Genomic DNA, 16325 nt, shown 5'->3' with positions numbered 1-16325 from the left:
TTGGGAGCGTCATCCGAGAAATATCTTTAACTGTAAAATCCATTTTAACCCATAAAATATTGTACCCTAATTTTTACAACAATAATTATTTAATTGGAGTGATTTTACTGTAATAAATACTGAAAAATTACGGTATATGAATTTTTTTGTATCGTAATCCATGCCAAGAATTAAAACTCTATTTTAAGATAAAAAATGACCAAACGAGATATGGGTGAGGTCAAGTGTTTAGAATGAAATAGCCACTCATTGCACATCAAAATGGCAATTATTACCAAATATTTTTTATTATCCGATTATGTTTCTTTTCTGTTTATTCACATTAGATAATCGTCAAGTTTTAATTTAAAGAACAAAAATATACCTTATGCACTAATTTCAACATTTCTTTTTGAAATTTAAACTTCCCTCAAAAAATCTTATTGTTCTTATCAATGAAAAACAAAGTTTTATGCAAATGTTTGGATCTATTTTTTATCTAGCAGAGTAAAATTTCCTAAAAAATAGTTAACAACGTTAATTAGGGGTTAAAAAAATTTAGTTTCTTAGAAGAAAATTAATAAACTTGTCAAGAATAGAGAATTCCAAACATCAATGTTGAAAGCAATGTTTTTTCTTCTTATTTTCTTCTTATTCTAAACTATTTTCAAATAAGACTTAGAAGAAAAATATAAAGCTTATACTCTAATTTCGTTAGAATAAAACTTTTGCTCGTGAATACGATTTGGAATTCAAGAGAAAAGTGACGTTCTATAGTTTTCTCTCTATTATAAATCTTTCTCTATTTTATGTGATAAGAATAATTGTCAAACATTGTCGTAAGTACTTTTTTATCATAACAACTAACAAAATAGATGCAACAGTTTTTGAAGTGGGAAAAGACTAAAATAGAAACTTAAAACGAATTTTAATAATTTTCTACATTCAAAAACTTTATATATATATATATATATATAGTCATTTCGCTATAACTCGAAGTAAGATAACTCGAATATTACTATAACTCGATTTTTTTATNTATTGTGACTACAAATATATATATATAATGAAGTTTTAAATTTTATGCAAATTTCCCCTTTTTGAAACAAATTTTTCTTCTATTTAAGTAAAAAGGGCAGGGAAATCAGTCCATGAATAGTTTCATGAAGAAAAAAAAGTTTATTGCTCATTCTTTCTTGCTATGCAACCCTAAATTTTTCTTTATCTCTGAAAGCAATATTAGTTATCGTATTTTCACGTTGTAAGAGTACGCTATATATTGTATACTGTATTCTCCGTTTATTTCGTTTTTAACGCGAATTTTTATCATTCATCCTTAATTATTAGTTCTGAAGCTATTTTACCACTTGTTACCTTAATTTCAAAAAATATTTTGGCATGATACGTAATAGCACTGAAATGTCGAATTAAGGAGAGAGTGCATTGCTAAAAAGTAATTCACAAAACAAGATCGGCTACAGTAATAATGTATACAGAAAACCTGAAATTCTCTACGAAAATGGGAATGAGTGTGAGTGCGCTGTGATTTTAAAAAAAATGACTCTCTAACTCTATTTTAATTAGGTTTCTTTTTAAAAAAAATTATAGAATCCAATTTATTTTTTATACGCAAAATAACTGTATCAACTCACCCTTCGATTGTTTTAGAGCTAACTATCAACAGCATTTTTTACATTTTGGATGCGTATCATGAGTCAAAACAAAGCACTTCTTTTAATTCTTTCAACGCTGATATTTCTTTTAATAGTTTTCACAAGATTTTTTGTTCACACATGAATTCTTTTCATAATTAAAAAGAAATATCAATAGTTTACAGATATTATTGGGAGTACAAATTAGTTCGGTCCGTTTTTAAAAGATGGCTCTGGCTGTTATGAATGTTTCATAGTGACAGCTGGTTTCGGTGGTTTCAGAGAGGTTAGACATATGTCAATAATATTCAGTTTATATCGCTTTGAGTTTCATTAAAAACCGTTTTTCACTCTGTTGAATAGGTCAAATTTTGAGGTAACTAAGCAGCATTTGCGGGAGATTTTATTTTTCTGCTTTATTTGGAAGAAAAAGTACAGCTGAAGGGCATCGAATGTTTGCAGAAGTTTGTGGTGACAATTCTCCAGCTGATAAATCATGTAGGGAATGGTTTCGACATTTCAAGATCAGTGAATGGTGTCACTATGTGAATGGTGAATGAGGAATGGTGTCACTATGTGAATGGTGAATGGTATACTATGAGCTGCTACAACCTGACGATTCCATTACGAGAGGACGGTATCGGCTACAATTGATTTGTTTGAGCCGTGCATTACGAGAAAAACGGCCGGAATACGAGCAAAGGCATGATAAAGTTATTCTTCTGCATGATAATGGTCGACCTCAAGTCGCAAAAATCGCAAAAAATTATTTAGAAACGCTTAAGAGGGGTATTTTACCGCACCCGCCGTATTCGCCGGACAATGCTCCTTCTGATTATTGGTTGTTCCGACTGATGCAGCATGAGTTGGCAGGTCATCGGCTCACTTACTTCGCGGAAATCGAGAATTGGCTCCTAACTTGGATCGCCTCAAAAGACGAGACATTTTTTCTGCACGGAATTCGAAAATTTGCCTCAGAGGTGGAAAAAAGTAGTAGCCAGCGATGGACAATACATTGATTAATCTGTTCATTCATTTTGTTTTGAAATAAATGCATTTTTTGCCGCAAAAATAACGGACCGAACTGATTTGTACTCCCAATATATTGATATTTATCTCTCTAAGAAACACAACTCACTCTTCTTGTTTATCTATTTAAAAAAAAACACTTATCACATTTGTTCTTTTCCTTTTAGAATTCATAATGGCTGTCGAACCAACCGAGGAAGGAACAGACATTTTTATGCTCAGAGGCTTTCCATTTGCCAGACATTTCAAAAAAGAGATCGTAGAAGGTATTATGGATTTCATGCCAGAGGATGATGACATCATCATAGCCACTTATCCCAAGACAGGCACGACGTGGATGCAGTACATCGTCCTGCAAATATTGACCAGATCGGAAAGCTTTCCGTCTTTCAATGACATGCTGGAGAAAGTCATCCCATTCCTGGAACAGTCCGGTGTGTCTGCCGTCGAAGCAATGACTACAAAACCTCGCGTTTACAAGCACCACTTGCCATACAACGCTGTCAAGAAAAATCCAAGGACTAAAATAATTTATGTTTATCGTAAACCCGATGATACGCTGGCATCTTTTTACCACATGAGGAAAATTATGAACGAAAAGCTTGATTTTGACGAACATTTCAATAGTTTCGTGAAGGGCACCATCTCGTACGGGAGATATTTCGAACACATTTTGTCCTATTTGGAACACAAGGAAGACGGGAACATTTTGTTTGTTTCGTACGAGGAGTTGCAAATTCACAGGAAAGAAGAAATACTACGTATCGCTAAGTTTTTGGGTGAAGAACATCACGATGCGTTAATCAATCACGCAAATGAGTCCATTTTGAATAAAATAATTGAAAAAACTAGTTTTGATTACATGAAGAAAAATTTGAAATTTTCTGTGCCCAAAGATCCGAAAGAAGATTTATTTTCCAAGAAAGACATTCCTAAAAAGGATGTAAATTTCTTCAGGAAAGGCATCATTGGGGATGGAAAGAACCTTTTGACAAAAGAACAGCTTGATCAACTCAAATCTGTTGCTGAAGAAGTAATGCAAGGAACTGCAATACTAGCAGAATGGTATAACCACTAAATTTAAAATGTATAACCACTAAATTTAAAATAAATTGTTTTTAAAAAATAATGTACACGATGTTGTGTCATAATGTTGGATTGCATTTAATATTGATAAAACTAGAGATATTATTTGTAAATTGCACTGTTTTGAGAATAAGTGACGGAATTTAAAACATTTTTGCATATTGTGACTACAAAGTGGTATAAATATGTATTGAATAAATAGTTTTCCAAGAATGGAAAACTTCTTTATTTAAAAAATATTGTTGTCTAGTTTCTGAAAAGTTTTGTTCAATTTGAAGATTTAAGGATACATTTCATCTAGTTCGCATAATTCAACACAACAATGTGCTCAGCTATGACCATGACCGCTATCAATATATATATATTTAAATTCTTGTATGAAAAAAAATAGGAAAGTGAGTCAGAACATTTTCCCGATAGGGAGAACACAAATTATTATTTAAGTGAGTATAAACAACGCCGTTTATAAGCTCTGGTGAATTATTACAGGAGTCAATATGGCAAATCAAAACTAAATAAAATTTAAAATTGTCTAATAGCACTTAATTTCTAGCGAAAAGGAACATACATTTCAATCTGTCATTTAAATAAATGAAATTGTTTTTGATAATTTTAATAATTCCTTTTTAACAAGAGCTTCATGTACTTTAAAACCTTTTTTTCTTCTGATTCAAACATCAGATAAACTGAATATAGTATATTATAAGGAGTATTCGTTAGGGCGTTCACATACATCAGAGAATGTCAATTAGTTTTTTTTAAATTTTGTATCCTTTACCAACTATTAATGTAAAATTATGATACGCAAGACATTGGTCCCGCTGCGATCAGTGTGCGGATGGGTGACCACTTGGATCAGTCTGCGTAGGGACCGAGGGTGTGCGGTATTGGTCCTCGTTAAACTGTGCTACCGTAAAGTGCTCGACTTCGCGCGCAGGTCGTCGGGCTACCGAAGCGGGGGTGCCATCCCCTCCGCAGAGGATCAAAATTGTGATGGCATGTCTTCGGATCATCCTCCGGGATGTTTCCCAGACCGTCACCAATAGCCCATTGTGCAGCTCTAGTGCGACGTAAATTAACAACAACAACAACAACGCAAGACATTGTAAACGAATAATAACAATTTGAGAAACAATTCTGTGCGTTTGAGTGCCGAAATGATTGTGATAATCAGAGGCATTATATGATTAAAACAAGCAAAACATTTTATTTTATGACAACTTTTATTGTTTTAGTCTACTTCTGGCATCCTTACAAGTCCTGACACCTTTAAACCTTACGTTCATAAAAACCGACATTTTTATCTCTCTCTGTAAGATTGTAAATACTGGAAATGGATGGACATTTTGAAATTGTTTGGTTGGAATTTAGGAAAAATATTAGCATTTTTAGCTATTTTAAATACTTTTTTTAAGAAGAAGGGTTGAAAAGTCCTGGGAAAAAACGGTTAAAATGTAAGATGTTTACCTACAACAGTTTTTATTTGCAGAAAATATATTAGTGAGTCAAGAATATTGAACACAGGTAGGTTGTTATACATTCATTAGCAATATATGAACATTTCATTTTTGAAAACCATTATTCAGCTGATTTCATTTCCAATCCATGCATACACTTAGAAAAATAATGGTTAGAAGCAAAAATAGACAAACCGCAGTAGCTGAAAGAAATACAGTTTTTCTCTCTCGGCTGCTGTGCTAGTTTTGTTTCTTACCTTTATTTTTCATTGGCATTTTTCAATTTTATATTTCAAATCACTTTTGTTTGATCTCAGTCACGTCTGACACGTCTTGATAGTAGCCGCCTGTTTTTGTGAGCTCGAAACATGGTCAGTTATTTTCAATGTTATTTCTAATTAGCATATTTTTGGAGCAAATGAAGTTTTTAATCAAGTATTATCTAACCACTTCAGTTAATTGGAATTATCTGTTCAATAAATGAGTATTACTCGGCACATATATGTTGGGTTCGACTAATCGGCAACAACTGATGAGAATAGATAACCACGTTCAAGTACATGGTATAAAAATTCAATAGCCGGGCAACCAGTACATCCCTAGTTTACGTTGTCAGTTTATGTAATTATTTACAAATACATTTTTGGACTTAATTTTCAACGAAAAAGATTTTATAAGCGAGAATGTGATTGCTTTGAATATTTAATTGTTGACAGTTGCTGTAGTTCATTTACGTCGCACTAGAGCTGCACAATGGGCTATTGGCGACAGTCTGGGAAACATTCCTGAGGATGATCCGAAGACATGCTATCACAATTTTGATCCTCTGCAGAGGGGATGGCACCCCCACTTCGGTAGCCCAACGACCTGCACGCGAAGTCGAGCACTCGTCGGTAGAACAGTTTAACGAGGACCAATACCGCATTCCCTCGGTCCTTACGCAGACTGATCGAAGTGGTCACCCACCCGCTCACTGACCGTAGCCAGACATGCCTGACTTCGGTGATCTGCTGGGAACCGTGTCTTTACGATCAGTCCACTGCGGGACTTTGATTGCTGGCAGAGTTCAGTGCGTAGTGGAAAATGCTAAGCAAGCATAATGAAAAAGTCCTCGCTGAACTTACAAGAATTTTCATTAAGCAAGAAAAATAATGACTGAACTTAGACATCGCATAACATTATAAAAGAAAACAATCCTCGAGAGTATTCTATTCTCCATAACATGAGGTAACTTAAATTCACTCCTTACAGTCATGAAAATCTCACCAAATCTAATCTCGATTTGTCATATATATATACAAGCATATTTATCAATCAATCAAAAAATAACATTTGCATAATGAGGGTAGAAAACGTAATGCACTTAAAATTAATAATATGTAAATTTTGTCTTTAAATTATTTTTAAATGTTCTAACTCCCTCTTTCAGTGGTTTTTCGAACTTAAGATTTCTGACTCGCCGTCTGACTGTGATTTCTAACTTGTGACTTCTTCTTACTCGAACCTTGTTCTTTGAAATTACTAGTCTGACAGTTTTCAAATCAAACGGAAATGTACTTTTGTAGGCGATTCATTTTGACCCTGAAATTATATCATCGGATATTTTTATCTGATAATAATAAAGAATGCACGACAGGATGGAAGTCAAGATGAAATTGATTATGCAATTCAAAAGGCAACTTCGTTATCATTTTTTTTGTGTGTGTGGTCTTTTCTTTTGAGTTTACCAGTTTGATCTGATAGCTGATATCACCGATTGCAGTGAAAATTATTTATCAGAAACGATTTGCGTTTTTATCTGATTTTAAAGCATAATACCGTCTAACTTCAAAAACAATTCTATTTTCACTTTTCAGAGATAATTCACACTAGTCTAATTCATAAATGTAAGTACACAATTTACACTCTAGTTAAGTTTTTATTTATCTTCTTTTAGAATCGCGACTTGAATAATACGTATTTTTGACCGTGTTTTGTCAGTTTTAAGACAGTTTTCAACTAATTAAAACTATCTGCACGCAGACTTACTTGCTCAGGTATGTCATATACGAGTGTATATACATATATTCATACTATATATCATAGTATTTAAAAGTATAATTTTTCTTTTTAAAATTACTATCAAATATGATTCATTTCAAAAGTTTGTTATCATAAACTGTATAAGCTTCAATTTCACATAGAAAATTGTTTGCCTTGTTACACTGAATAAGAGAACGGGCAAAAAAAAATGTTTTTTAAAAAGCTTATTTCCGTCAATAATTGGAAAACACCAGGAATTTTATTCTTAAAACCATTTTAGATACTTAATATTTTTTTTAAAAATAAATATTACAGGTGAATAATTATCTTTTTTTAAAAAACGTATTATTCAAATTCACGCGATTATGACTATAAAAAATATGCTAAAAAAATAATAATTTTTTATTATAATGGAATTCTAGAAATGCTTATAAACAATTTTGGGGAATATTTTTGTAAAAACTAAATTTTTCACGATGTCTTAGTCAAATAATTTATAAGTAACTTAATCTGAAATGTGAAACGCTTTTAAAAATTAGGAAAATGGTAATTAAAGTCGCGCTATTCAAATGCTATGTCTCGCTATTTAAATATAAAGTCGACCAGATATGGTCGCTCATGCGCAATAGATACATCAGATCTATCATTTGAAAAGCTTAACTAATTGTAGCTTCTGCTGCCATCTATACATAAAAATAAGTATTATATATATATATATATATAATGTTGCATTTTCTTTTCCATGTTAGAAAATTTCTAAATGAATTTAGAATGCTTCACATTAGCAAATGCATAGTGAATCCTATTATGATATATAATTGCTGTCGTATTTTTAAGTAAATTATCTTGCTCTTAGAAAAATAATAAATGACCTAAAATCATTTATACAGTGTAAAATATCTTATTCTCTTTCTTAGTTTAAAATACTTTAGGCGTCTGCTTAGATTTTGGCAAAAACATTTCGTTAGAAAAAACACAAAGCTTTTGCAAAAATAAAAAAAAACACTTTTGCATTATATTTTTAAGATAGAAGTAAAGGAAATCTATAAATGAAATTTTGGTTAAAAAATTAAAAAATAAATTTAAAAGAAAATACATGCGCATATGATATTATTTCATAATTATTATTATCAATTTTTTAATAACTATAAATGACTTGAAATTTCAGTTAAGTATTTCATTTTAAATTGTCTTGGTTTTGGATTTTGCTTTTTGCTTTAGATTTTGTTTTGGCTTCTTTATTGTTTGGATATCATATTAATCCTATTACTAGGAGAAAAAAAAATAAATGCAAGGGAGATTCCTCGTACACTGTTAAAACTTTCGTTCGAAAAATTATGGTAAAATAACAGGCAGCAGCTTGTCCATCCTATTAACCGTAAACTTTACAGTGAAGAACATTTTTTACCTTTATGGTTTTTTGTCCATTTACCACTAACATGGTTTCAGAACCCTAAAAAAGAAATTTAACTGGATATTGGAGTTAATTTAGAAGTATACGGTCCTGGCATCTATGCATGAATGAGAGTATCGTATTTCAATAGCCCAGGGTCACAAATTTGAGAGTGCGGGACCCTCTTCATAAGGAAGGGAGTCGAAGAAACATGGTAATGTCAACGTTTTTTTTAAAATTAGGCTATTGAGTACTGGCTTTCGGAGATCTCTTAGAGAAAGCATGGTGGACCTGATTTTTCAATAACTAATGCAGAGAACTTAAACTAGAGATTGAATTTTTGGAAAAATTTGCAAAATTCGTTAAAAAATATCTTTGTTTAAATATAGGTCGTTTCACTCTAAATTTTAAAAATTTCAATAAGAGTGGAGCATAAGCTTCTAAAATTTATATCAATCGACTTAAAGAAGTGCTTTTTTGCTCCTTCTCAGTAAAAGCCTTCCTTATCAATGAAGCTTTCTATGGCTCTCTGTCCTAAATCTTTCCTCAAAATGAACTTACTTATTTACTCAACATGGACAAATGGAAAAAAATATTTTTGACATAATATAATAATAAATAAACTTATGTTTAAAAATTGAATTTTTTAAATTTCAAAATACATTTAATCCTTTGATTAACGCATGACAAATACTGCTGTATATTTATTTTTTTCATTTAGTCAAGTAATTATCTCCGTATACCAAAAATTCGTAAGTGCCACCGCCGCTGTTTGTAGTGTTTAGCTTAATGTTATATTTTATTTTATTGAACAGAAACTATGAGATTTATATATTTGAAATTACTAAGGTGTGCAGAAAGATGTAATGAGAGAACAATGGAATAAAAAAATAACATTTGATAATTATTTTGAGAATTATTAAGTGTTTGTGGTAAACTTGTACTCAAAAAATACCATACAAGTCGCTCTAAAGCCGGCTTGTTCAGACGTTGTAATTATAAAAGTATTATGGACTGGTCAAATATTGTTTTTATCCTGCTTTTTCTTTCGGTGAAAAATTTTGTATTGAGAGCTGGAGTTTCAGTACTCAATGATTTATATATATGTTTGGCAAATAAATCAAAATTTCAAAAACAACGCCTTTGTGTTTTGATATATACTATTATTTACCTCTCATAAAATCTCTGATAACATCTTGCTAATTTTAAACAAAATCACATCACTTATTTAGGGCGATTTCTCTCTATATTGAAAAACTCAAGGGCTAACGTCGCCGCTATTTTCATTTTGTTTTGTTCGCAAAAGCTATGACTTAGAAACGTGTAGTTAAAAAGATGTATAAAAATGTTTAAAAAGTGTAGAAATACAAAATTTTAAATTTTACACTTAGTGAATTATTTACTGTTAAATCGGAAGTAAAAAATATCACGTGAACTTTTCTGTGATTCATAGAAATGCATTTGCAGAGTTGGAATTTGACGTAATGAAAGGTCATTTTCCATTTGCGCAAATTTGTTTCGAAATTCTAATCTAATGTAATTTTTAATGAAAAATACTAAGTTTGTACGATATAGTTGATAATCTGTATCGTACATATAATGCATATATACTGTAAAAAATAATTCAGGATTAAATTATGGTTTAAAGTATCAGCACTTTGGGCGCATGATCCGAGAAATATCTTTAACTGTAAAATCATTTTAACCCATAAAATATTGTACCCTAATTTTTACAACAATCTCTATATATATTTCTCTTACACGGCGCAAAAAAAAGCCTCATTACAACTCTCCGAATGGCAACGCTAGGAAATCGACCAATGATAGTCGTTAAAAATGTCACATGCCAAATCTAGCTAAGGTGGCTCAACATATAGCGCCCTTAAAAACTGAAACTGAAATAACCAGAGAGAGCATTCTCACCAAATGCCAGCTATCACACTATCAGCTGCAGCAATCTCATACTATTAAGCTAGGCAGTAGTGAGTAGTCTTTGTCGATAGATCTCTATTTTAGTATTTTGTTGAAAGCGCATTTTTTAACGAATTTATATATTACAAATTTATTTAAGATTAATTACAGACAAAATTTTAACTTTTTAAAAGAGATATCAGTTTTAGAAATTTTATCTTAAGATTTTATACTATAGCACATTTCTAATAGGTTTAACGAATTACACGTCATTTATTTGAATTCAAATTTATTTTAATGACTTAGTATTTACTAAAAAGATGTAATTTTTTTTAAAAAAAAAGTTGTTTTATGGATTTGAATGATTGTTTTGAATTCTTAGAATCTTGTGCATTTGCAATGTAACTAAGTTAGTAGCGAGCTTGGTTTGCGAAGCAATTTTCGGGGATTGGCGAGTGTTATCAAGCAGCGGGCGCAGTCCACTAGTAATTATTTAATTAGAGTGATTTTACTGTAATTACTGAAAAATTACGGTATATGAATTTTTCTGTTTCTAAACATAGAATCTATGCCAAGAATTAAAACTCTATTTTAAGATAAGAAATGACCAAACGAGGTATGGGATGAAGTCAAGTGGTTAGAATAAAGAGGCCACTCATTGTACATTAAAATGGCAATTATTACCAATTACCTATTATTATCTGATTATGTTTCATTTCTGATTATTCATATTAGATAATCATTAAGTTTCATTTTAAAGAACAAAAATATACCTCAGACACTAATTTCAATGTTTCTTTTCGAAATTTAAACCTCCCTGAAAAAATCTTATTGTTCTTATCAAAGGAAAACAAAGTTTTATGCAAATGTTTGGATCGATTTTTAGTCCAGCAGCGTAAAATTTCTTAAAATTTACTTAATAACGCTAATTAGGGGTTAAAAAGGAATTTAATTTCTTAGAGGAAAATTAATAAACTTGTCAAGAATAGGAAATTCCAAACATCAATGTTAAAAGCAATGTTTTTTTTCTTCTTCTTTTAAACTATTTTCAAATAAGACTCAGAAGAAAAATATGATGCTTACACTCTAATTTCTATTAGAATAAAATTTCTTGTTCGTGAATACGATTTGAAATTCAAGAGAAGTTCCATAGTTTTCTCTCTTTTGTAAATCTTTCTCTATTTTATGTGATAAGAATAATTGTCAATTATTATCGAAAGTTTTTTCTATCATAACAACTAACAAAATAGATGTAACAGTTTTAGAAGTGGGAAAAGACTGAAATAGAATCTTAAAACGAATTTCAAAAACTTTCAACACTCTAAATTTTGTATAATTATAACAATACCTATTTCTTTTCTTTTTTTTAAATAATAATTTAAAAATATTTCAAATAATTTTTTTATAACTTTAAATAATTTTTTAACAACTTTCAATTTTAAATAATTTATCTTGACAACTAGCAAAATAGATGTAACAGTTTTAGAAGTAGGAAAAGACTGAAATAGAAACCTAAAACTAATTTCAATAACCTTCCACAATCTAAATTTTGTATAATTATAATAATACCTATTTCTTTTTTTTTCTTTTTTTAAATATTAATTTTTTATCAATTTTATCTAACTTTTTTGTTAAATTCCAATTCTTTAAATTTATATTTCTTTATTTAATTAAAGTTTATTTAAAGAAAGAAAGAAATTGTAAAAAAAGGCGCCAAATATGATAGAAATAATGATGAACAAACATTTGTTTAATCAATGCTGCAGTTCTTTCTTTTTCACATTTTCATTAAAATGGTTTTCATTGAATGGATATATATGTATTATAATGTAAATTTTTCCTGAAAGGAATGTTAGTTATCGTATTTTTACATTGTAAGAGTACGCTGTATATTGTATTTTATTCTCCGTTTATTTTGTAAAAGCATTTTTACACTAATTTTTATCACTCATCCTTAATTATTAGTTAGTAAACTATTTTACCACTCGTTACCTTAATTTCAAAAATGATTTGGAATGATACATGATAGCACTAAAATATAGATTTAAGGAGAGTGTATGACTAAAAATTAATTCAAGAAATGAAATCGGCTACAGTAATAATGTATACAGAAAACCTAAAATTCTCTATGAAAATGGGAATGAGTGTGAGTGAGCTGTGATTTAAAAAAGATTCTATTTTATTCGTTAACTCTATTTTAATAAGATTTCTTGTAAAAAAAAAATTAAAGCATTAAATTTATTTTTTTATACACGAAATAACTACCAACTCACCCTTCGATTTTTTTAGAGCTAACTATCAACAGCATTTTTTCCATTTCGGATGCATATCATGAGTCGAAACAAAGCACTTCTTTTTAATTTTTTTCCACTGCTAATAGTTTTTTCACAGATTTCATTAGTTTTTTTTTGTTCACACATCTTTTTTATCCATTAAAAAAAAAACTTATCACATTTGTTCTTTTCCTTTTAGAATTCACAATGGCTGTCGAACCAACCGAGGAATCTTTTGAAAGAACTGACATTTTTATGGTCAGAGGCGTTCCATTTGCCATGCATTTTAAAAAAGAGATCATAGAAGGTATTTTTGATTTCATGCCAGCGGATGACGATATCATCATAGCCACTTATCCCAAGACAGGCACGACGTGGATGCAGTACATCGTCCTGCAAATAATGACCAGATCGGAAAGCTTTCCGTCTTTCAATGACATGCTGGAGAAAGTCGTTCCATTCCTCGAAATGTCCGGCGTCTCTGCCGTCGAAGCAATGACTACAAAACCTCGCATTTACAAGCACCACTTGCCATACAGCGCTGTCAAGAAAAATCCAAAGACTAAAATAATTTATGTTTATCGGAAACCCGATGATGCGCTGGTATCTTTTTACCACATGATGAAAAGTTTGAACGAAAAGCTTGATTTTGACGAACATTTCAACAATTTCGTGACTGGCACCATCTCGTACGGGCGATATTTCGAGCACATTTTGTCCTATTTGGAACACATGGAAGATGGGAACATTTTGCTTGTTTCGTATGAGCAGTTGCAAATTCACAGGAAGGAAGAAATATTACGTATCGCTAAGTTTTTGGGTGAAGAACATCACGATGCGTTAATCAATGATGAGTCCATTTTGAATAAAATAATTGAAAAAACCAGTTTTGATTACATGAAGAAAAATTTGAAATTTACTGTCCCCAAAGATCCGAAAGAAGATTTACTTTCCAAGAAAGACGTTCCTAAAAAGGACATGAATTTCTTCAGGAAAGGCATCATTGGGGATGGAAAGAACACCTTGACAAAAGAACAGCTTGATCAACTCAAATCTGTTGCTGAAGAAGTAATGAAAGGAACGGCAATACTAGCAGAATGGTATAACCACTAAATTTAAAATCAATTGTTTTTAGAAAATAATGTACTTTACATTTTTTCGCGATTTTTGTGTCATAATGTTGGATTTCATTTAATATTGATAAAACTAGAGGTATTATTTGTAAATTGGAAGCACTGTTTTGAGAATAAGTGATGGAATTTATAACATTTTTGCATATTGTGACTACAAAGTGTATCGAATAAATAGTTTGCAAAGAATGGAAAGATTCTTTAATTGATAAATATTATTATCTAGTTTCTGAAAAGTTTTGTTGAATTTGAAAATTTAATGATTCTTTTCCTTTTTTAAACATAATTCAACGCAACAAAATGCTCAGTTTTGACCATGGCCATGAATATATATTTTTAAATCCTTGAAAGAAAAAAATAAGAAAGAAAGTCATAACACTTGCTAGCTAGGGAGGACACAAATTATTATTTAAGTGAGAATAAACAGCACCATTTTCAAACTCTGGCGAATTATTACTGAAGTCAATAAATCGAATCAAAACAAAGGAGGTTTTAAAGTCATCTAATAGCACTTAATTTAAAGGTTCGTAGCGAAAAGGAACATACATTTAATCTTTCCAAACAATCTATACGATACAATAAATACAATCTATCATTTAAATAAATGAAGTTATTTTTGATAATTTTCATAATTATTTTTTAACACGAGCTTCGTGTTTACTTTAAAACCTTTTTTTTTCTTTTTTTCTCATTCAAACAACACCTAAAATTTATATAGTGTATTATAAGGAGTATTCGTTAGGGCGTTCACATACATCAGAGAACTTCAATTAGTTTTTTTTAAATTTTGTGTCCTTTTCCAACTATTAATGTAAAATTATATTACTCAAAAAAGCTCCTTCTGAATAGTATCAAACGAATAATAACAATTTGAGAAACAATTCTGTGCATTTGAGTGCTTGAATGTATATGATAATCGGAAGCATTGTGTGATTAAAACAAACCAACAAAATTTACTTCATGATAACTTTAATTATTTTAGTCTACTTCTAGCATCCTTGTAAGTCCTGTCACCTTTAAACCTTACTTTCATGAAAACCGACTTTTTTAACCCACTTTACTAGATTATAAGTACTGGAAATGGATAGACATTTTGAAATTTTTTAGTGAAAAATAGTTTTAAACTATTAAATATGTGGAAAAAGTCGATTGAAAAATTAAAAAATAAAATAAAAAAGTAAGAAAAAAGGGGAATTTTTTGCAGCGCGTGGGTACGATTAAAGAAAACATTTGTATTTATCTTTAAACAGTTTTTTTTGTTGCTAAAAATATTCATGTTTTCATGCATGTTTTTTGCTACTTTTTACAGTGTTTTTTTAAACCTAATTTATTGCGAAAACAATATGCACATAAAAAAACTTTTGTTTTAGATTAATTCTTATCTAATCTTTGTAAAATTCTTATCTAACCTTTTTTATAAAAATTTTATTCAAGCATTTTTCTTTTCTTTTAAATGTTTACTAATTCTGCAGGATAAACTTATTATTGGGAAACTTTTTCTCTTAGTTTAGTCAAATTTACGTCTTAAGAATTAATTTACAAGTTAACTTACATAATCGCATAAGTTACTAGATAACTTATTTATGCAGAAAGTTCCAAGATCGAATTTTTATATGGAAGGTTGCCTTACTTTATTAAATGTTCTGCAATGTCCGCGCAAACTCGCATTTGTAACGTATTTATTATCTCATAAGTATAAATTTTTGTAACACATCTGTTGAAGTCTTTGACTAGTTTTTATTTTTTATTTTTATGATTTTATTGATGATATGATCACTGATGTTATGATTATGATTTTAACTGAAATCAAAAGAGAAATACAAAATTTAAAAAGAATAGAAAAAGCAGTTTTTTCCCCCATACATTTTAAAATAAAATACATACGAATATCAACTTAAAAATCGGAAATCTTTGTAAAATTTCTAGAAATTAAACACATTTTATTAGCTTTTGACGTTTACAAAATTAATGAAAAATGTGTCCAATGAAAATTGCTTGAAATCATCAAAAATACACTATAAGAATTTCAGATTCTTCGGTTGCAGGAAATAATACCAATTCGTAGGGTTCACACCAGCATTGGAAATTTAGTGGTTCAATAGGACCACCTAGATATCCATTTAGTGGTCCAAAAAATTAATATGATCAACAAACTGGAGAAAAATCGAACTTTATAATTATATAATTCATGTTATGGTACACATCAAAAATTATTTATCGCCATACCCTAAAACTAATTAGACCCTATAACTAATACTATACACCCTAAAATTAATTAGGTTCATTAGCCCATAATAATCGAAGATTGGTAGTTATTAAAATCAAGTATGAAAAAGCTAAAATAATATTATTAAATAGATTCAACATAGAAGATTAAAATGCTGAGTCCAAAT

General features: G+C 30.0%; 2 protein-coding genes across 3 annotated transcripts; both read left to right on the top strand.

Moving 5' to 3' along the window:
- Window positions 1-2802: 2802 nt before the first annotated feature.
- On the top strand, window positions 2803-3789 carry LOC139425013 (sulfotransferase 1B1-like). Its single transcript, XM_071177725.1, has one exon. The coding sequence runs from the start codon at window positions 2836-2838 to the stop codon at window positions 3736-3738; it is 903 nt and encodes a 300-aa protein (XP_071033826.1). The 5' UTR covers window positions 2803-2835; the 3' UTR covers window positions 3739-3789.
- Window positions 3790-6179: 2390 nt separating this feature from the next.
- On the top strand, window positions 6180-14121 carry LOC107446368 (sulfotransferase 1B1-like). Of its 2 annotated transcripts, none has more exons than XM_043055996.2 (2): window positions 6180-7239; window positions 13002-14121. In XM_043055996.2, the coding sequence occupies exon 2, from the start codon at window positions 13010-13012 to the stop codon at window positions 13913-13915; it is 906 nt and encodes a 301-aa protein (XP_042911930.1). In that variant the 5' UTR covers window positions 6180-7239; window positions 13002-13009; the 3' UTR covers window positions 13916-14121. The 2 variants fall into 2 exon arrangements, with proteins under 2 accessions (XP_042911930.1, XP_042911929.1); XM_043055995.2 differs by having other exon boundaries at window positions 6188-7089.
- The last annotated feature ends 2204 nt before the right edge of the window (window positions 14122-16325 follow it).

Source organism: Parasteatoda tepidariorum, chromosome 2, assembly GCF_043381705.1.
Source record: "Parasteatoda tepidariorum isolate YZ-2023 chromosome 2, CAS_Ptep_4.0, whole genome shotgun sequence".
Taxonomy (NCBI): Eukaryota; Metazoa; Arthropoda; class Arachnida; order Araneae; family Theridiidae; genus Parasteatoda; species Parasteatoda tepidariorum.
Note: the sequence above shows the minus strand (reverse complement) of the source record. Positions and strands in the feature narration are given on the sequence as shown.